Source organism: Caretta caretta, chromosome 1, assembly GCF_965140235.1.
Source record: "Caretta caretta isolate rCarCar2 chromosome 1, rCarCar1.hap1, whole genome shotgun sequence".
Lineage (NCBI taxonomy): Eukaryota > Metazoa > Chordata > Testudines > Cheloniidae > Caretta > Caretta caretta.
The window spans coordinates 151934852-151958700 of NC_134206.1; the positions used below are offsets into that span (position 1 = coordinate 151934852).

Here is a 23849-nt window from a genome sequence, read left to right on the forward strand (position 1 = left end):
CATTACTCTGTACCCGCATTGATTTTGACAGCTTGTGCACAGTTTTACACACTGAGTTTTATTCCACATTGCTTTATAAATAAAGCATTGATGTTGAATTTCATCCAAAGTGCCAGCCCAACTCTAAAATAAAATTTGGGACTCATTACAATCAAATCACTAGCTGAACAGGGAAACCGAGGTTTTTAGCAGTGCTTAGTAGTAACTTTTCATATCTGTGAAATATTTACAAGTTTTGATCCTTTTTCACCACAGACTGATATCAGTGAGGTGATTCACACCATCTTGATGGGTAGGCTTGAGGACCTCATGATGTAGCAATGCCTATCAAGGAAAATAAGTTTTCTCAACCACTTTTGTACCATGATTGGAGTTGATGTAAAGACACAATAAAGAAATCTAAAAACATGCCAGACATTGTGTTTACCAGACATCATCCCATCTCTAACATGAGCTCTCACAGGAGCAGTCCTTCAACACCTAACCTAAGACTTTCCCTTGTGGTCACAAGTTCATCACAGTTTCAACTCAGAACTAGCACGCAATCTTATGGGGCCGTAGTTGACCCATTCCTTCCAACCCTACCCTAAGGCCTGGTGCCCTCCATCCATCAAAGGTCCTGTCCCATTTGCTGAGACAGAAAGAAGGACCTCAGCCAGTTTAAAACCAAGCTATTTATACAATGTCTGTTGGTCCCTGGAGAATCCAGTCAGAACTAGTACATAGGTATCTCTTTGGCATGAGGGGGGCTCAAAGGGCTGATAACACAGAAAGTATATTAGCACATCTCTCCTACAAGAGAAGGTATCTCTAATTTCACAAGAACACATATACTAGTACATTTTTAACACAATGGGCCCCTAAGGTATTAACCCTAATTTAATAGGATTTAACTTAATACAATAAGGTTTCTTCAGGATATTGTCAGTCTGTTACAGGTTCTTTTACTCAAGTTCATACATCATCAGCATATATGAGAAGTTGGGATCATTTTCTCTAGTGTTCAACAAGCCAAGTTGAGAAGGGACATACCTTACACAAAACACACTTCTGAATGATAGTTTTTAGCTATGAACGTTCCAAGTAACAACTAGGATTACTATAACTAGAAAAAGTTAGAGGAAAAATATTTTTATTTTTCTCTACTTGATTCATTAGCACAGCATGTACAGTCATGGTTTCATGGCCTCCACTGCATACTCAGTTTTCCCTTTGGTTTGTGTGGCTCTTTCATACAGCAACAGGGCAGAGAAAAATATTAAAATATAGGAAAATGCGATTGCAAATCCTCCAAAATTTGCAGGGGGATTCAGAAACCAGAAGGTATTTTCATCTTCTATTTTAAATTGTCTAGTTTCTAAGTTAACAATTTTCTTTTAATTTGCTTAGATGCATCTGCAGAGTCTTTCAGAGCTCTGGTTTACTAACCTAAACAGTTTCGTGTCATCAGAAAATTGAAATAACTCAATGTATAGATTCCAAGGCCAGAAGGAACCATTAGGTATATCTACATTGCAAAAATAAATAAATAAATAAAAAAGTGGGGAGGGGGCGCGCCAGGCAGCGAGTCTCAGATCTCAGGGCAACTGACTTGGGCTCATGCTGCAGTGCAGTTGTAAACACTGTGATCATCTAGTCGAACTCCTCTGTAACACACACCACAGAGCTTCCCCGAAATAATTCCTAGAGCATATCTTTTAGAAAAACATTCAATCTTGACTTTAAAATTGTCAGTGATGGAGAATCCATCACAACCCATAGTAAATTGTTCCAATGGTTAATTATTCTCACTGTTTAAAATGTGCACTTTATTTCCAGTCTGAATTTGTCTAGCTTCAACTTCTAGCCAATGGATCTGTTATAACTTTCTCTGCTACACTGAAGAGGCTGCTATTACATATTTGCTCCCCATTTAAATATGTACAGACTGTAATCAAGTCACCCTTTAACCTTTTCTTTGTTAAGCTAAACGGATTGACCTGCTTGAGTCTATATAAGGCCTGTTGTATAATCCTTTAATCATTTTTGTGGCTCTTTTCCCAACCCAATTTATCAACATCCTTCTTGAATTGTGGGCACCAGACCTTGAATTGTGGGCACAGTAGTCCAATAGTGGTTACATCTATGCCAAATACAGAGGTGAAACAACCTCTTTAATCTTGCTGCAGATTCCCCTGTTTATGCATACAGAGATTGCTTTAGCTATTTTGGCCAAAATGTTGCACTGGCAGATCATGTTCACCTGATTATCCACCATGACCCCAAAATCTTTTTCAGAGGCACTGCTTCCCAGGATAGAGTCTGCCATTCTGTTAAGTATGGCCTACATTCTTTGTTGCTAGATACATAAATTTACATTGAACCTTACTAAAATACATACTGTCTGCTAATGTCTAGCTTACCAGGCAATCCAGACTGCTCTGAATCAGTGGCCTGTCCTCTTATTTACCACCCCCTTCATTTTCCTGTCATCTACATACTTTATCAGTGATGATTTTACGTTTCCTTCCAGGTCATTAATAAAAAATGTTAAACAACATAGGGTCAAAAACCAATCACTGCAGAAACCCACTATAAGCACACCTGTTCAATGATGATTCCTCTTTTACAACTACATTTTGAGACCTATCAGTTAGCCACTTTTAATCCATTTAATATGTACTCTGTTAATTTTAAATCTTTCTAGGTTTTTTTATCAAAATGTCATGTGTACCAAATCAAAGACCTTGTAGAAGTTTAACACTATAGTACATTTATCAACCAAACTTGTAATCTCAGCTAACTTAATATATATATTTTTAACAGTATCTATTTTTCATAAACCCATGCTTGACAGATGTGGCAATTTTCTGCAATATCCTGGATTAACTTTATTAAATTAAGTATCAGCGGGTAGCCGTGTTAGTCTGTATCCACAAAGTGGGTTTTTTACCCATGAAAGCTTATGCCCAAATAAATCTGTTAGTCTTTAAGGTGCCACCGGACTCCTTCTTTTTTTATTAAATTAAGTGTATGTATCTTAGGAGTTCATTGCATTAAAAATGCTTATGTTTATATATTATTGAGGGATTGTGTGTAATGTCCCTAGGAGGGAGACCTGACTAAAGTAAACCCTGGGAAGTGTTTTGAGATTCTAAGGACTATTCGAAATAATGTGAACTTTTAAAGTAGGTTTCCTAGGAAATCTCTAGGGCAGGGTATATCCCAGTGTAGCTCCTCCATTTATGCAAAAACCCAGCCTTTTTTGAAGCTATAGCCTGAGAAGAAACCCGTTGTCTCTGAATTACCTATTCCCAGATCAAAGACTCTGGCTATATAAAGGAGGGACCAAAACTTTTCATGAGTGTGCTTGTTCTGAGCCAAGGAGGTTATGAATTGGTAACCACAGAACAAACCCTTGCTAGGGTCTGAAGGACTGTTCACCTGCCAGAGCACTTCTTAGAGTTGGGATGATCTCTGGTAAGCTTATTAGCACGCATGTAGGTTCTTTTCTTTTTAATATGTTTTCTCTGTAATGCTTTTACCTTAAGAATAAATGTGCTTGCTTAGAAGGAGCAGTGTGGTAACTTAACTGTGGGCAATTACGTGGTTGATAGCTTCTGAGAATGCAGAGCAGACCCGCTTAGGCAATACGTCTTGCTTGGGAATTCATATGGAAAGAGTGCTGTCATAAGACATGACTACATAATCTGTTTTTTCCACAACACAGAACAGAAATATTTACTGAACATGTCTGCCTTTTCTGTATTATTATTCCTAGTATCATTTTTAAACACCTTATTGTTCTTAACACTTCTGGCTACAGATTTTTTCTTGTGTTCTTTTGCTTCCCTTATCAATTTTCTAACTTCTGATTTATAGTCATTACTATCAACTTTGCCTTTCTTCCATTTGTTGTATATTTTTATAGCTGCCTCCACTTCCCCACTAACCCAGGTCTTTTTTTAACCCATGTGGCCTACTTTCTCGATTGTAGTTTCTGGGCATCTAGTAAAGTGGTCAAACAATTCTCAATTATCACTTTTTTCTTATTAAATTCTTTCTCACAGTTGATCTGGCTCATCATAGTTTTCAGCTTTCTCTGAAACTAGCCCGTTTAAACATCGAGTATATATATATATATATATATATCATCCCTCTGGGCTTTAGTTTGTTAGCACACTATAAATGAGATCAAGTCATGATCACCAGTGCCAAAGTTACCATTAATTTTCAGTTCTGTGATCAATTCTTCTTTATGTGTTAGAACAATATCTAATATGGAATTCCCCATGTTGATGCAACACTTTTTGAGTTAGGAAATTGTTATCTGTTACATTTAGAAATGTCAATTAATATTCACTTTTTGCCCAGAATAGGTTTCTCACATGTATATATTTATTACAATTCCAAATAAACAAAGATCAACAGTGGGTCCTTTATTGAAATCTGTCACCATCTGAATGACTCACTACCCCAAAGGAACAATTGCTGCTCTCACTCTAAGTTATATATTACATTATCTCATCAGCATATCTGCTATTTCAGTTAATTTCCTCCAATACTATTGAATGAAGAGCTTCAGCCATTTTATATCCTATATCTTTTAAACATATTTTTAAAAAACGAGCCAAGTAATCATTACAAAATTCTGAATCCAAGCAGGTAAAAAATGATAATGAAGACTTCTTGAAGCTGATTCCTCGTCTACACAAGTAATAGTAGGTAAAAAGAGACTTGTAGCCTACATACTACATGCCTCCACTTCAAACTCTGAGTGAGGTTCTTTGCAAGAACAATTAAAAGCTAACTCTGAGCAAAAAATTCCAGTTCCTGTTTGACATGTGGGCTGTTTCTGCTGTGAATCAACATGTTCCCAAAAGGGAAATGACAAATTTTCACAGTAGCTACCCACCAAAAACTAACACATGGAAATACTTTGAAGTAGCATGACACCAAAATATGATTTTCAGTAGACAGACTATTGGTGTTTATCATGTGCCCTTCAGAGCAACTTCACTCAGGTACTGAAAATTATTTCATATTCTAATTATTAATGATTCTGTACATTCTCCAATTTAACACAGCATGGGATTTCCTTGGGGTATGGAAAAAAACTAAGGCAACGGTAAAAAAAAAAAATTTAGAACCTACATTATTTTAAGCCTACTTTTAAAAATATATGTTGCCCAACTTCAGCTTAAGGGTTTAGATATTTTTCCTAGTAAGAAATTACTCATTCAAAGAAAGTACTCACTTGGTGATGGGTACTAACCAAATCTATTTTACAACAAATCTCATCCTTGCTTCGAGGTTACTAGTTAACTAGTATTCTTATAGGTTTCAGAGTAGCAGCCGTGTTAGTCTGTATCCGCAAAAAGAAAAGGAGTACTTGTGGCACCTTAGAGACTAACAAATTTATTTGAGCATAAGCTTTCGTGAGCTACATCCGATGAAGTGAGCTGTAGCTCACAAAACCTTATGCTCAAATAAATTTGTTAGTCTCTAAGGTGCCACAAATACTCCTTTTCTTTTTGCAGTATTTTTATGTTACAAATGCTACTTAATATCCTCAAAGCCCCTCACCCCACAGCTTCAGGGGTGGGGAGACTTTTTCCGGGGCAACAGGAAAAAGAGAACTCTTGGGCCCCTATGAGGATTGCCCCTCCTTTCCCCCCATCACCACTTTTTCTCTTTTCCCTCCTTGTGGGCTTGAGGAAGGGAGTGGGAATGGCTCTGCGGATGATTGGCTGAACAGAAGAGCACAGTGGAAGCCTACTGGCTCCCACACACTGAACGGGAGGGCTAATACACATTCCCTCTGCCTGGGGCACCATTTGGCACCTTATAGGGTCTTGGGAAGGAACGGTTTCCTCGAAGATTTTTTGCCTTCACCTCAGCAGCCCAGGAACCCAGTGAGTAGATTAGGATAGGTTGTGAAACTCATATTGTCCCAACTTGACAGGTGCCCAGTGTATGTAACTGATTAATAGAGGCTCTGGCTTCCTAATAAATTGGAAGCAGATTAGGAGACAGCAACTCCTGAGAAGGTGAGCATGGGGCTCCAAATGTTTGGTACACCAGAGAGATAACCTCTTCTTCCAAATACTCTCAACCCTTGTATGGGTGGTGGGGTGCTGGGACCAGTTTAAAGGTATGGAGTGGCGGTGTGCTGTCAGCACCCTTCCCTAGGTGGTACAAATTGCAGAAGGAAGACTAGCACTGGATAACTTATTTCCTAAATATTTCTTCTCTCTCTTACTGTGGTGTCTGGGTGAAAACATTAACATAATTCTGTTTAGTGTGTTCCTCAGAACCATATAAGTTAAAATGGCAGATCAACTGCACACACAGAGATGAAGAGAAGAAGGTGGAAATGTAAAAGACTTCCTAAAAAGGACTCAGAGCAATTTTTGTCTGTACACACATTAGGCTATGTAAATTATTCTACTACATCACACTGAATGAGCTTCAATTTTTATCTATTTCTTCCAGGTTGGGCACATGTGTGATAGACTCCTTAGTGAAGATACAATTGGCATACACTGAGCAAGAAATCTATAGGATCAACTGGTGACAATACCACAAAGAGCAGCTGTTGACCTACCCTGAGATGCCTCAAAAAAAATCATGGTTTCCCACCATTCTGCAGCTCTGGCATAGAATCTTCTATGGAGACCCAAGACAGAAGACGTGGTTCATAGTCACTGGTTTGAAGCTTCTCTGTTATTCTCAATCATTTCCTATCATTTCAATATTTTAATTGTACTTCTAGTTCTTATTGATAATTGTACACATTCCCCATATTTGTGTACAGACATTTTAGCGTATTTGTAATCTTTTGTTTCAGGCCAATTCCATTATCTGCCTTACTTATACGCTGGAAGTTCACACTGCAGTATTTAAGCAAGTTGAAAGGTTTCTTTTCCCTCCCCTTTAATAGCCATTTTGAAGTCTGACGGCACTCTATTTGCTGGCCTCCACTCAAACAGATAGAGTGGCAATGTCAAACAGGTTTGCATCACTGAAGTCATTCCAATGTCCCATGATTCCACACATCTATCCTTCCTTCATTTGCATTTAATACAGGAAAGATCTCTGAGGAGATTACTTGTGGCAACCTTATTGTCTTTTGTCTTCCCAAGTGATCAAGATGGGCTACAAGCTAATTCTAGTTCTTTTACTTGGATACAAACTTGTTCCTTTGGAGATTAACTTTTTCTTTGTTTCTTGCATTAAAATGAGACACTTAAGTTTGTAATATCAATAAGTGTTGCTATGGGAATTAATATAAATCAAATTTATCATTATGATTTCACTACAGCATCCAGCAGAAAAATAAGATCAACTGTACATGAGCAAACCCTTACTTAAAAAAAAATCTCTTCAGTAATTAGCAAATGTCACAATAATTATTATGAAAGTCAAATGGATTTATATTTTAAATTGTATACGTTGCAAAGTTTCTTTAAATATGAGGAAAATCTCCTTTAGAGGTTTTTGATTTATTCTGACAGAGCTCCTGGTAAAAGCAAGAGGACTTGACATAAATTGACAAATTAATATCCTCCTAATTTTAAATAGTTTTAGTGAAGAAAATATCAAAACTAGATAGGAAAGCAAGCAGCACTAACTACTTGGTGATCTAAGAAAAACAAATTGAGAATTTATTTTTATTAATTTATAAATATTAATTTCCCAGATGGTCTAATGACTGCTTTCTTCAGCACCCTCTCATTTTCATCAGCCTTTTCCTCATTTTCTCCTCTGTTCTAATCTAATCACAACTCTGCCCATTTTACATCTCCTGAATATTACTAAAATAGGCCAACTAGCACAATACTTCATCTCACCATAGTTATCCAGCATGGATTTTGTGAATATCGGATTAGAAATTAAATAACATGAGGAGTTAAATAGCATTAACTTCCACTGGGTAATTTTGGGATACTTCAGAAAAAAATGGCAACTATGATTAATTAGGCATATCAGAAAGTTGGAACAATTTTCATTCCTAATGTTGATATACATAATCATTAATCTGTATAAGTGAGCTAGAAAGGGAAAATGTGGAAGGGGAAGGTAAGTGATTACCAATGCCCAAGAACTACAATGAAAAATGAGGTGGAGAAAATTTTTAGGAAAGGATCTAAGGAATCAAAAACAGAGCAGAGATGGCAGGTTGGTAACCTTTACAAACTACAGGCCTGAAAGTCAATTGAGAATGGGAAGTTCTTGTACCACTTCTGATGGTATTTGAAACCACAGTAATCCATACTTATTGGAATGTTTAGTTACGAGTTAAATAACAAAATTAAGTCAAGCGTGCACCAAATTGTTTCATAAATTACACAGAAGACAACTATGATTCTCCCCAAAAATAGACACACCAAGTAGAATAGCCATCTTGGAACTACAACATTCTAAAAAGAGGAAAACTATTAGAGAGTAAGCAGGAAACTTGGAACCAGGAGCTGGAAATTAGCTTAATTAGGGCCAACTAAAGAGGTACTCAAGCATTGGATAAAAGCATATGTAATATCAATTTTCAGAAAAAAAGGAAGAACAGTTAAGATAGCATTTTCAAAGCTTACTAAGAATTTCCTTACTTTTGGGTGCTTAAGCACGCAGCCTTCAGGGAAAATAAAATGTGACTGACGAAGTACACTTTTGTAAAATATAAATGATCAAGATTTAAAAATACGGCACTCAAAAATAGGCTCCTAAATTCATGTTTATGTGCAAAAATAAATGGCCTTATTTTAATAAGTCATAAGTCATTGGAACAGTGGCTGGGTGCTCAGTACTCTTGAAAATCAGGCAGGCCACTTAATATTTTTTTGCTGGAGAATGCCATTTTGTCAGAATCTAAACTTTTCATGGAAATGTATCAGTTTGTACAAAACTTTTGTAAGAACATCTCTCAGGTCCAGGATAGAATCTCACATCCCAGGCAAGGGCCCTAGCCAGCAGACTGTGGGGTCAGTGTCTCTCTGGCCCAATGGATATTTAATTATTTTTACAAAGTGATACAGTTAGAACAGGAGAGATTGAGAGAAAGACTGACGGTCATAAACTGAGCCCCACCTTGTGCACCTTCATGCAGCAGGCCATGGCATAACAAGTGTCTCTGCCTTAGTTTCCCCTTTTATGGGCCACACAAAGTGACATGGGGCTTATCTACACAAACATTTAGTTCACGGGATGCTGGGATGTGAGTCGACCCCCACACTGCTGCAGACTGTCTATGTGGACCCTGCTCACGTGCATTAACAGCTAGTTAACCTAGTCCTTAAATGGGACTAGATCAAAGCACTTTAAGAAACTGTTAATGCAAGTCAGCAGGGTTCACATGGACAGTGAGTCTGTGGCAGGCTAGTGAGGGAGGGGTAGATTCAAACCTCAGTCTCTTGCCAACTAAATGTTTGTTGAGACAAGCCTATAGCGTCTCAGTGACTGATACAAAACCCGCATCTGGCCATATTTTATTCACATATAGCAGTGTTATAGTTAGTGATATGTGCAGAAGATTGAGAGACCCTGTAAACCAACTCTGTACAGTTGCAACATAGTTTTGTGTAGGCGGGGCTTAGCAGAACATTTATCAGACTGAGGCTATAATAACTGAGGGAGGAGCATCCAGACTAAAAAAATATCACAACAGAGAGCTTAGAAGAGTGAAAGAATTTATATACCTAGGATCAATGGTGCCCTCCTGCATGGTGAAAATGGTCAGAGATTACCCTAGTTCTCCGTGACAAAAAGATGCCCATCAAGTTAAACAGTAGAGTTTAACTGTAATTGGACCCATCTTAATGGTCAGAACTGAGACTTGGCCAGCCACACGAAAGAAAATCAGTATGCTCTCCACCACAGGAATGAAGACATTGAGATGGTCAAACGGTTGAATAAGCCATGATAGGAAACAAAATGAGGTGGTAAAGGGCCTCTGGTGTATGATCATGAGGTTTGGAAGCTGGCCATAAAAGATGCCAACCCTGAACAGGGAAGTGGCAAGAACAAAGACTACGATGCTGACCACCAGTACACAGCCTTGTAATAAAATCATTTTCTAATATCCATAATAAACAAACATACAGTTAGTTTTTCTGATTCCCCTCTCCTGGGACACCACCACCAAGTCACACTCCCCAGGGTCAACATCAACACTGTGTTCTCAGTTCCTTTGGCCCCTAATCCAGGGCCCCACTCTCCAGACCTCTCTGCCTGACCATGACAATTCTTCCCACAGCCCTTCACTCATGACTTTGTCCCGAAGGTTTCCCCTTCTTTCAGTATCTACTCCTCCACGTTTCCCTGCCTGAGAGTCCTATCCCTGCTCAAAGGATCCACCCTTGTGCCACAACCCTCTTGCTTTGGGGCTCAGCTGCCCCTGACCAAGATGGATCTTTTCCTTTTCCTAAGGGGCCACTGCCAAAGCCTTCCACTCATCAGGGGTCCCCAGCTTTGGTCAGCATCACCAACAGCTTTCTTCCAAGCTCCTCAGCAGATCGTAGTTGCTGCTCTTCTTCCAAACTCAGCTCTCTGCCAAGCAACTCCTGCTTGAATTTAGGTATCTCGTATCCAAGGTAAGTGCCCTAATCGGTGGGCTATCCGTTATGCTGGGATGGATGTCTTTTTGCAAAATATTTTTGAAAGGTGTTAGTGGAATGAAAACAAATGACAAAACGTTTTTTTGCAAAATACAATTCTTGTTTTCCAGCCAACCTAATCTTTAGGTATCCCATATTTTAGACTCTTGACCATTTTTTCCTAGTCTCCTTATTTATGAAAATCCCCATTGAACAGACCTACATATTTTACTTGCAAATATTGTCTCTCTCTTTAGTTCTTTAGAAACCTTTCTGGAGAAAGTATTATCTGTCTTTGGCAAAAAAAAATAAAATATTTGGTTGCTTTTCTGTTCCCGTGGGAGTAAAAAGTACCAGTTTTTTCTTAGAGATATGAAGTTCCTTTGTTATACTCAAAGTCAGTCACTCTCTTTCACAATATTCCGTAGGCCACCAAAGGATAATTCTAGTTGAGTTTAAAACTAAAGATGACTAGATAGAGGAAGGGGCTGTGGGGAACATTGTGTTTCAATAGGCCTCAGCATTTCAGTGAACATCACTGAAGACAAACTCCTGGCTAATGTCCTTTTATCTGAGGTTCTGATTTATCAAGTTCATAGATCAAAGGGAATAGTTGTTGCATCCACTTTGAGAAGGATGCCTTGGAACACTGAACTTTTCAAAACCAAGCACAAAGAAGTTACTTGAAAATGCTCCAGTTTAGTATGGACAGTAGTATACAGAAAGACATCTTCCGGTCTAGCAAAAAGAAAGCAAGGTGCTCTTTTGTACTCTTCTATATTTTGCTTATATATATCAGATATGACATGAATGCAAACTATGTTAGATATCTGTTTCAGCGAAAACTGAAAAGGATTTTAATTTGAATTTCTTTTAATTGGCAGACGAAATTTTCAATTTGCATATTTAGAATATTCCTTAGATATTAATAATCTATCCAAGGATTTTGAAAGAACTCCTTAAAGTTGGTTTTGTCAAGAAGTGCGGTTAAGAGTGCTTTCCCAGAGGGAAATATTGGGAAAATAAAGACCAAGCAGCATAGATAATCAGCAGAGATGACTAGGATAAAAGAATAGATGGCATATTAAATGAGGTCCCAGGAAAAGAATCAGATATCCTATAATTACTTAGAAGTTCATATGAGTACTTTCAGTTATTCCTCTGGTGACCAATAAATTAAGCTGTAGACTGTTTCGATAAACCCTCAGATATTCTGAAGACTTAAACAATTTGACTGTACCATGGTCCATTTCTGCCTTTCTCCATTGTTACTGACATGATCTTCAACCTTCCCTAATTCAGGCTCATCTTTGTCTCCTCCCTTTTTTTCTTCTTTCCTTATGCAGCCAGGTAATCACCAAGTCATATTGCATCTTACTCCACAACAAAAAAAAACTCTATTCCTTCCTTCTTTTCAGGATGGGCAAAGTCCTTGTCCATAATTATCACTGGCATTGCTTACTAGAATATCTTCTATGGTTTCTCTGATACCCACGTCACTCCAGTCTACTTGGTTTAAAGCAGAAGTGGCAACACTATTATCCTCATGCAGTCAGACAGACCAGAGCACTTCGGAGTTCCTCGAGTGGATTCCTCTTGCCCACTGTTCCTTCTACCCTAGCTATTTGGAAGGAGGAAACTAAATCTGACAAGCCCAAGCCCTTACCATCCTCCCCCATTTTAATATCATCCTCTGGGTCTCCAATCTTGTGCTATCCATGTTTGTTTTTATAGTAATAAAATACAGGAAAACAAAACAAATCTAAAAAAAAACAAGTCTTCCACTAACACTCCAGGGTGTTACTGTCACTTATGATTAGGCAAGTGAAACACAGAAGGATTTTCTTCCTCCACAAATAATCCATCTTGAATGAACAAGTCTCAATCACAGCCAAAAAGGGGATTTTTTAAAGGCCTTGAACTCTCCAACAAATGAATCATTTAAACTTACAGTTGGAGGCTGTATGCCTTCAGTCAGTTGAACTTCTTAGTAATTACAGAATCTTAGATACTCTCCCCGGAAACTGATTGAAAATGTCATCCATTCCAGATCTAATAAATGTTACAGCTTGCATTGTCACCACCATCCTCATCAAATAATACAAGACTGCCATTAAAGTTCATAAGAGGTAATAGCTTGATATAGTGAAGCAGCCTGTTGATACTGCTGGAATGCCTTAACCTATAGAATTTATGAGACAAGAGTATTCCAGTAATAGTCCAAGTTAGGATAGTTCAGCAAGATCATTCATGTATTTCACTGTAAACTCCTATTACCACAGGACAAGGATCCATGGAAAATATTTACAGTATTATTAGAGAAAAACATATGATGAATCCCAATCAACAGCTTTAAAATATGTACTCCCTAAATCCTGTCAATTTTCCTAAGTGTATTTATTTTTAGGAGCCTAGGTTAGTGGTTAAAGCACAGGACTTGGAGACCTGGGTTCTGTTCTCAGCTCTGCCACTGTCTGGTCGTGTAACCTTGAGCAAGTTATTTAACCTCGGTGCATTAGTTTTTCTATCTGTACTATGAAACTAACGCTAAACACCTCCCATGGTGTTGTAAACTTTAATTTCACTCTGGCACTAGAACCTTTGGGGTTTCTGAAGAATTTGATGTAGTTTTCACATCAAGAAAGAATTTGATTTTTAGTGACAAACAAAATTTCCAATTTCATCACCAAAACATGTGACATATCTGCCTTGCTCCTGCCCGACTTGACCTAGTAAAATAGCCTCTGTGTCAGGCTCTGAATTCTCAACTACAGCTGTGTTTCTTACCTCCAATTTAATCACATCTGCTCTTGGAACCTCACTTTGTTATACACACTGTTTACAGACTCCAGGAATCCACACGTCAATAAATATTTACAACAGAAAAACACATTTCTCAGAATATGTCTTCAAATATACTAAAAATATACAAATACTCAAATTTTTGACCTTGACATTTTAGGGGGGGTTGTGCAATAAAAATTATGCCTGTTGCTGTTAGTCTGGGACTCATATACAACTGTTTAGGACCATACTTGAAACACTACCTTCCTCTCCTGTTCTTCAATTTCAGCTCATAGTGATCTGACTAAAAGCAATTCAGTACTGCTCCAGAGTGAGGAACTTTATCTGCTCAGTCACTACTACTCACCCATATCCCAAACAAAAATACAAACTGACTCTTAACTCCCATTCCTTGGAAAGTTAAGTAAATTGAATTGCCTTCAGCAGCTCCACAACCACATCATACTAAGTGGTGCTGTAGAAGTGCTTAGTATCATTATTACATTTTACTGAAAAGGAATTATCACAACTAATACCAGGCACAATGCAAGGATGCAATGCAACTCATCACCCAAAAATACAGACACATTCCTTTTTGGGAAAGTTGGCAAGAGCACTTGTGCGCAACCAGTGGGGGCTCCATATTGGGGAACTAGCAGTAGCCAAATGGATGCTGATCTCTATAGTGAGGTAAAGGTTACAAATCAGGGAGTTGTAAGCATGAGGTGCTGAATCTTTCTCAGGCTTGGAATATATGGGTGGGAGCCACAGAGAAGAATGCGTTGGGGGTCAGATGGAATGGATAGTGCCATTAATGCTGGCAGTTAGTCTCCTTCAGGTGGAGAAGGACAGGCTCATACAATGGCATCTTCCCTACTGGGGTGCATCTTCTCAAAGCCACTAAAGGGAAAATACTGGTAGAATATATAGAAAAATTCTCAAAATTGCAGAGGGAGGCTCTGATGGAAGGTAGGGCAAAGAGAAAAGAGATGGACACTGCGAATTCCAAGGGTCCTAGGATTACTTGGACCTGGGAAAACTGGCAAGCTGATTTTTTGACAGATGCATGTGTGCTGTCTGCCAAATACCCAGAGAGAAGTTCAGCCTTGCTCCAGTGCAATGACATAATTTGGCAGGCATAGAATACATTTGGTGCATGGCATGGACCTATTATGATAAGGAATTTAGATTACAGGTGGCAGCATGTCCAGGAATGAGGTGGCATCAGGCAAATAATGACTTCTGGTGAGTGGCAAAGGACCTCCAGATTGGGTATTGCCATGCTTACAGAAGGATAGCAGTGTATTGGTTCTGTGGCAACTTGACCAGAGGCCCAATGCTTGCAGTAAGGTATGCTTGGCCTTCAATGGAGAGAGACATTTCTGAAACTTCTACAAATATAAATATGCACATGAGAAGTGCATTGGCATCCACAGGGCACACAATTATCTTGCCCCATCAGGGAAAGTGCCAATCCAGTGTGAAAAAAGGTTATTCACGGTGCTCCCCCATCATTAGACAGTGGACCAACTAGCATGGGCATGGGACAGATTTATCCCTCGCTAAATTCAAGATGCTTCAGATACTCCTTTGGGGTTACCCTAATCAGATAGAGGGGGCATATTTAGGGGAAGTGTTTATATTAGGATTCAGGCTACCACATGAAGGAATTAGAATTCTCATTAAGTCTCTTAATAAAAGTCTATTGAAGGTTTGAGTCGCACAGCAAGGAGACAAATTGCACAACAAATAAATCATTAACAAAATTACAGGACCATTCACATGCTTGACTAGGTCTGACCTGTGAGTCTCTCTTTTGCGGTTGGTCCCCCAAAAGACACGTAGGGAATACTGTTCAATCCACCAACTGTTTATGATAGAGAAGCTCAGCAAGTGACGTGACAGGCCCAGAACTTTGTTTGGTACACTACTCTCCCTTTGACACTGCTGTGAACATTGTGAGGGCTTGTGGCTCCAGAGCAACATTAGTGAAATGACTAAGTAGGAATTTTGGCTGCCACCACTATATCCTCAGGGATTTTTTCCTTCTTAAAGTCAATTTCATTTTGACAAGGCCATGCCAATGGGACACTCAATGTTATGCTCAGCATTTAAAAAGTTCAGCATGGTGATGGACTGGGCTTTGGTACAGGAGTCAGGCTTGCAATAGGTGGTACACATTACCTTGACCTGGGATTACTCCCGACAGAAGAAAAACAGAGGGTCCTACACCAAGCTGACCTGTTTAGGAATAGAGTTAGACACAGAGAGTGGTATCTCCAGACTCCATGTGAATAAACTTGGTTATCTTAATTTTGCACACTGAGTCATGGCAAAATTAAGATGAACAATAATAGCCTGCAGTTTGTGCAAAGTAACCTTCTTGGCTATGCTGGCCCTCTCAATCAATCACATAAGTTCTGCATGCTTAGAGATAACAAGGCCGAATCATTTTATAAGAGTGACCAAAGAAATACAGGAGGATTCCTGGGCATGGCATCGTTTTCTAACTCACTTTAATGGAGCTTATTTTTGAAAACAGGATTCATTGCTAAAGGCAGTCCTCAAAGTTCAGTCAGATGCAACAGGGGCACTGGATTTGAGGATTTCCACCATCACAGGTGGTGTGCTCAGGGATATGGTCCACTGACTGGATACAAAGTGGGATAGTTAATGAAATCACATTCTTAGATTTTTTCTCCCTATTTTCATAGCAGTGACAATTTGGGGGATGGAGTTTATGAACTGAAAAAAAGAGTGAGATCTAGAGTGACAACCTGGCAATGATACATGTTAATAGCCAGCCCTGCAAATCACTCAGGGTTATGAGGTTGGTTAGGACATTTTCACTGCAGTGTTTTAATTTATATATCTATGTTGTTGCTAAAAGTGTCCCTGGGATTAATAACGACATAGTGGATGCTTTGTCTCTATTACAAGTGGAGAGATTTCAAAACTTGGCACCAGGTGCCGACAAGGAACCCAAACAAATACTGCAGGCTCTTTGGAACTTTGCCTCATGACTTCTCTTGGATTAGTGCAGTGATTTAGTAGCACCATGAACATTTAGGGCTAATGCTGCGTGTTTTATAGAATTTACTTAAATTCAGGCTAGAGTGGGCCTGTGTAAGATTTAGCCAATTCCTGAAGACCACATCAGCGTGTCGTGTCACTGGTACACTACCGGTTGGCATCATCAGGCACCACATTTTGTAGCAAACTGTCATGTTATCCAGATCTTTGTGGTGGGTTTTTAATTAGGAGGCTATTAAATGAGTGGTCATATTCCACAAACCCCAGGGAAGATCCCCAATGATGCATCACTATTGAGATTCTTCAGAAACTGGAGGGAGTTCTTCACTGCGTACGTTGATGTGGCCAGGAGACATCTTTGTTCAAGGCAGTTTTCCCACTTGCATTTTCGGAGCATTCAAAGTCAGCAATTTGGTGCCTGGGTCAGCAATGGATACCTCAAACAGATATTTGGAGTTTACGGATTTACAGCTTGGGTGAGCAAACAGTCATCTTGACCCTGAGAACGCCAAAGACAGACCAGGGATGGCATGGTGAGTCCATAGTACTGCATGAGGGTGGGGAGGCAGGGACATGCTCATTTGTACCTTTAAGAACTTATATAGGGCTGAGGCTGGCTGGTGATGGCCACTCTTTCTTCATGTTGATAGGAACTACCTCAAAAATTCAAGTTTGTGGCAGTCTTTTAAAAGGGCTTATACTGCCAGGCTTCCCTTCTAGCAAAATTGGATCCCATTCTTTCAAAACATTCCTTTCAGGATTTAGGTGGTGACATCTGCAGCACAACTAGGAATGGGGGCTCAAGGGACACAGACAATTGTTCGATGGCATTTGAATGAATACAGGACATATGTGAGACCCCCTGGTTGAAACTAGAGACCAACGGTGTGAATGTGCCATTTTTTTTTTGTTTTTGACATTTTTCAGGAGCAAGGCAACAGGGCATAAGAGAAGTATTTGGATGAATGGGCACAGTATTATGTATTGGCCCCATAGGCAGGCAACCAGTTGCGCTGGTAGTTCACAGCAAGGCTTCAGTGGTGAGGTGATTCTGAGTTGACAAGGAAAGGGGCATGCTAGGGGAACAGCTGATGTTCCTCTTACACTCTTTGGCAGCCAGGAAGCAGCCATCTGAAATTATTAATATACACCTGGGTGAGAATAATTTGAAATTTCGTAAAGTGATTGATTTAACATGACAGCATGGAGATTTAAAGCAGATCCCAGGGGTAATGGAAATTGGTCTGAAATGTTGCAGTGAGGAGCCACTGGGCCTCCAAGGGTTGACAAGGTCAGAAGGTGCATGATTCAGGAGGTGGTTAAATTTGCGTGCTAGCGGGGTGGATTGGTGATTACTCACATGAGGGAGCATATATATTTTTGTCTGATGTCAGGAAGGGAAATGTTAACCATCTGGGAACCCAGCTGGGCAGCCAAGACAGCCAAGTTAATGGCTGGCACCTCTTGCTGGCAGGTGTCCAGTGCAGGTATTCATTTGATAGAGTTCTGGTTTCCTGATAAATTGTAACTGGCAGTGGATTTAGGGAAAGGCATCCCCTAAGAACCTGGGAATGGGGCTGGGGCTCCTGATATCAGGTACAGCTCGAAGACAACCCCCTTTCTGCAACCCCTTAACCTTGATATGAGAAGAGGGCAGTGGGGTCCCAGCAACGGGGTGTGACCAGCTGTGCAAAGGTGGGGGCTGACAGCAGCCCTCCACAAGGTTGAACAGATTACAGAAGGAAAGATGATCTGCACTATACCAATTATTGCCAGATAGTTTCCAGATGAGTTAATAAAGTTGTAACCTAGTTAAAACACATCCCTGGTATCTTGTCTTTCTTCCCATGTGTTCAGGACAATGAACTTGAATGCTTAGTAGGGAGGAGAAAGGAAATGCAAACTTCACTCAGTAAAGCAAGAATTAAGAACTTTTTCAAAAATGGAATCAGAACAGGTCCACCTCCCCACTGTCCCCAAATCCAAAATATCTTTTAAATTGTACATGGGGTGGCAATATTTGAAATATGAAAAGAGCAAATGTTACTATGGTGAATTTCACATTTCACACCAGAGACATGCTGTATGAGATCAGTTATAAAACTAATACCCCATCACCAAAAGGTACAAGTACAGTATTTTCCCCAAATTTTAGCTAGCTGCAGCCCATGATTATCGACATCTTCAGGCTGTTTTTTTTTTTTAAAAGCTGATGATGGGAAGTTAATGGTGGTAAAGTCGCTTGCTTTACAAGATGTATGCAGTCTCAAACCATAGGATGGTGAAGTCTTAGGAATAATTCCTGAATCCAAAAGTATAGTCCAAAGTTGTACGTGTGGATGCAAATGTGCATACACACACACACATCACACTTCAATTTTTTCCAGATTGAAAATTTTACCACTCCCAGCAGTAACAAGAAATCGCCCTAAAAACCCCTAAAATCTTTCAAACTGAAAGAAGTTTGCACACACAATATCCCAACCCAAGCACAGAATAGATTCCCAGATTTTGAAGCTGGAAGGGACCATTACAATCATAGTTTGCCCTCCTGTTTAATGTCAACCTTAGAATTTCATCCCATAAATCCTACCCCTACTTGATACGCCTTTATTTATACACCTAATAACCACAGTACCCCTTTCAACTAGAGAAGCGTTACATAAACTTTTCAGGTCAATGGCCTCTTATACAAAGTCAATAATTTTCATTATCCTTTTCTATTTACTGTAAAAGTAAAAATGTATCCAGGATAACAATGATAAATCTGTGTGTTATTCATGCATGTTTTTTGAAAGACTAACAAAGAATAAGGACATGTGGGGAGTAAGGGAGCAAGATTTTAATTGCTTTAGATTTTAAAAAAATGTCCAGTGCCACGGACGCCCCCCTGCTTGCCTTGTGTGACCCCCAAAGGGCTGTGTATCCCACCAGATGAGAAACAAGCAGCTAGAGAATTGAAATGGGAGCTCATATTCAGCTAGCTATTTATAATGACTTCTAAATCCATTTCAGAGTCATTGCTTTACAGGATACAGTCTCCCAACCTGTAAATATGGTCTACATGCAATGTTTTCAAAAGTTCCTAAGTGATTTAGAAGTCAAAGCCCCATTGAAAAAGTAAATTTCAGCATGTCTGAAAATTTTACAGTATAAAAAGCAGGAATGTGCTAATAAAGTTTTCAGATGACACAAAGCTGGGAGGTATTGCCAATACAGAGAAGGACCGGAATATCATACAGGAAGATGTGGATGACCTTGTAAACTGGAGTAATAGTAATAGGATGAAATTTAATAGTGAAAAGTGCAAGGTCATGCATTTAGGGATTAATAACAAGAATTTCTGTTATAAACTGGGGACACCTTACTTGGAAGTAACAGAGGAGGAGAAGGACCTCGGAGTATTGGTTGATCACAGGATGACTATGAGCCGCCAACGTGATATGGCTGTGAAAAAAGCTAATGCAGTCTTGGGATGCGTCAGGAGAGGTATTTCAAGTAGAGATAAAAAGGTGTTAGTACCATTATACAAGGCACTGGTGAGACCTCATCTGGAATATTGTGTGCAGTTCTGGTCTCCCACATTTAAGAAGGATGAATCCAAACTGGAACAGATACAGAGAAGGGCTACTAGGATGATCCGAGGAATGGAAAACCTATCTTATGAAAGGAGACTCAATGAGCTTGGCTTGTTTAGCCTAACTAAAAGAAGGCTGAGAGGAGATATGATTGCTCTCTATAAATATATCAGAGGGATAAATACCACGGAAGGAGAAGAATTATTTAAGCTCAGTACCAATGTGGACACAAGAACAAATGGATATAAACTGGCCATCGGGAAGTTTAGACTTGAAATTAGACGAAGGTTTCTAAACCATCAGAGAAGTGAAGTTCTGGAACAGCCTTCCAAGGGAAGCAGTGGGGGCAAAAGACATATCTGGCTTCAAGACAAAGCTTGATAAGTTTGTGGAGGAGATGATATGATGGGATAGCCTAATTTTAGCAATTAATTGATCTTCGACTACTAGCGGTAGATATGCCCAATGGCCTGTGATGGGATGTTAGATGGGGTGGGATCTGAGTTACTACAGAGAATTCTTTCCTGGGTGTCTGACTGATGAATCTTGCCCACATGCTCAGGATTTAGCTGACCGCCATATTTGGGGTCGGGAAGGAATTTTCCCCCAGGGCAGATTGGTAGAGGCCCTGGGGGGTTTTCGCCTTCCTCTGCAGTGTGGGGCACGGGTCACTTTCTGGAGGATTCTCTGCACCTTGAAGTCTTTAAACCACGATTTGAGGACTTCATAGCTCAGACATAAGTAGCGGTTTTACAGGAGTTGGTGGCCTGTGTTGTGCAGGAGGTCAGACTAGACGATCATAATGGACCCTTCTGACCTTAAAGTCTATGATTCTGTGACCAATGTTCCTGGATGCAAACAATTTTTTCTATAATTTATTCTTGGAACTTCAATGATATTAATAAACCACTCAAGCTTCAAAATTTTGTGGTTTATGAGGTCAGCTCCCTCAGTGGAATTATAGTGTGTGTGTGTGTGTGTGTGTGTAAAATGCAGTAATTTTATATGAAGCAATATTTCAGTTTCTACATTTTAACAGTGCATCACAAAAAGTTCACTTCATCTCATTCTCACCCAAATGATATGCAAGATATTATTAATAGTAAAATAACAAAAAGTATTCAAAATGTGAATGGGATAGAAAACCATTTACCTGTACACCTATATCAAGGCTGACAGCATGAAAAGCATTCACGAGTATCAAGCAATTGTGCAAACATTGTTCAGGAGTTCCCGGATTAGTATACATATTCACAAAGTGAGTTGAAATCTGTATGGACGATAAAATCAAACTCATTGTATTGCACTGGAGAAAACTAAGTATATATATATTTTTTCATCTTCTCATTATTACATGAATGTTCATATACACCCTGAACTAAATATTCCATCTTAAGTGCATACTCAAGAAAAGAGTATCACTGAAATAATAATTCAAGACTTGCTATATATATATGGCTTCATCTTTTAAAGTTCCTGAAATCTGAAAGTTCCAAAGTGAAAGTGGATAACCACAGTAGTAATAAATACTTAGATTAAGTACTGCTCGTCCAGTTATAAAACTGACAACGTTTTTTTAAAATAAAAAGATATGAAAAAAGTTCTTACCAAATATGGGCAATAAGCTGCCACCTGTGCTGCCAATACCAGACCATCTAGAAGATCTCTGTCAAAATTTACTATCCATCTCATAGGTGGTACTTCACCTGTTTGAAACAATATAGCACAGGTTAGAATTATCTTCTCCCTTGACAGGTTTCAGAGTAGCAGGCGTGTTAGTCGGTATCTGCAAAAAGAAAAGGAGTAAGCAAGTGCCACAAGTACTTCTTTTCTTCTCCCTTGAGGGGTTTACCTTAACTTTTCACAGAAAGGATGACTTATGAAATAACTACTAAAGACAAGTTACTCATCTGTACTAAAGTGCTCCAAGAATATCTCTTCTGTAAATTAATGTTGTTGGGAACATATTGGGTGTGTGCCAGAACCATCCAGAGTACAGAAATGACGACTTGCATACTATGATGCAGCTGAATATTCACCACAAAGGGATTTCCAGTGTAACCATCCCCAGTTCTTTTCAGCCACTTGAAATACAATTAAAAGGACTCAAAAAACAGGAAGAAAGGCAGGTGGGTTGGCATCTTGTTCATTATGTGGGATGTTTAAGATTTATGAAGTCCTTAACTCTATTTGTTTAAGTGCTTGGGTTATAGATGTTTGCGTGCGCGCACACACACACACACACACACACACTTTCCTTCCATTCACAGGGGCACTGATATTTATACAAAGCCCCTGAAATGCAAGAAAACACTTGAATACTTTAAAGATAAATCATGTAGACCATGCCAGTGCAACTTGTTTTGTTTTTTTGTTATTTTGTTTAAACCATTAAATTATTTGGCACTAATTAATCAACAAGCGTTATGTAAATGAAACTGAACAGTTTCCATTTACGGATGCACAATTAAGCAGACAACTAGTTCTACCTTTGCTTCACATATGCATTCTGATTCCTCACATAATTGAATCATCTTTGTTTTCCTGGTACTTTTGTGAAAAGTAATCACTCAGTTAAGTTGCCCGTATTTCATAATTGGCAATTATGTTTTCCAGCTTTAATATTTAACACATCAGTGCTTAAAATATTTATCCCCCACTCTTAAAAGCAAAAACTTTAACAAACTAAGGGAACAGCTTAATGATGCTCAAATAAATTGGTTAGTCTCTAAGGTGCCACAAGTACTCCTTTTCTTTTTAGTTTAATGATGTAAAATCTTAACCTGACATACTCTTTAAAACCTTTAAAGTAATTATTAACTTATACTTAAACAAAAGGATTTTGGTCAGTGTCTATATATATATATATATATATCTCATTAATTTAAAACAGAGAGCCTTTCAAGTGTTTAGAAAACCACTTGTATTTTGTTAAATTACTGCTACTTTGCTATCTAATTTTCATAATTTATGAAGTACAGTACATGTGCCAGCTTACATTCATTTTAATTGTGTCATTTTTTCATCACTTACAGTGGGCTCAGAATCCTGCCTCCTCATCACGAAAGCCTTTGTTTTGCTTCCCTAACACAAATCCTTTGAACAAGTCTGGTTCTAGGTTCCTAAATCTAGAGAGCACTGTGGGTATGGCCCCTGGCTTGGCTATCACAGATTGGGCTCATCCCATCTTCCACTGGGCACAATGTCTCTGGCTGTCACTTCACTCCCACCTACTGAGGCCTTTCAGGTTGTAACATGCCTTTTCCAGGCTGTTATATGACCAAATATTCAGAAACAACATATAATAAACAGATCCTGTTCAAATGTTTTAGAAATAAGAGGCAATAGAGAGATTACAGTGACTTTTTGAAGAAAGGCATGCTATGAAATAAATAAGAAGTTTATAAAAGCAAATTGCTGAGAACAGCAAAGTGATCTCTAGGGACCTCCACTACCACCAGCAGGAAGAGAAGAACTCGTAGAAACAGGCAGTAGCAATGGAAATGGTTTCACACAAGGGAAGCGCACTATCCTTCCTGCTGAAGTCAAATACTTTAGAACTTTTGCTATAGGACTGCCCTTCCAAGAAGCTTCCTACTAGAAGCACAGACCCAAGAGAGGAAGATATCTGTTATAAATGGTACATGCTCCAAAAAGTAAGCATCAGAGCAGGAAAAAAAATACTTTGTGCATCTCAGGAATTCAGGCTACATAAGAGGCTTAATATTGCCTGTCTGAAACATCTAGTTATCCAGTGACTCAGAAGGAGGAATATATCATGAAAGAATTCCTATATGTCCTTACTCACTAAAATAGTCAGACTGCAACCTTCAGCAGAAGATGATTGAAATTCATCATCATGTTCCTATTACGCCTCTGGTGT

At 39.0% G+C, this 23849-nt stretch overlaps 1 protein-coding gene across 2 annotated transcripts in view; it reads right to left on the reverse strand.

Moving 5' to 3' along the window:
• Positions 1-23849, reverse strand: part of CFAP47 (cilia and flagella associated protein 47) — a 651611-nt gene that overhangs the window by 432330 nt on the left and 195432 nt on the right. For both annotated transcript variants that reach the window (XM_048863833.2, XM_075132125.1), the window contains 2 exons: positions 21575-21672; positions 21120-21236 (listed from right to left, as the gene is read on the reverse strand). In XM_048863833.2, coding sequence (XP_048719790.2) covers positions 21120-21236; positions 21575-21672 — 215 coding nt within the window. The remainder of the gene's footprint in view (positions 1-21119; positions 21237-21574; positions 21673-23849) is intronic.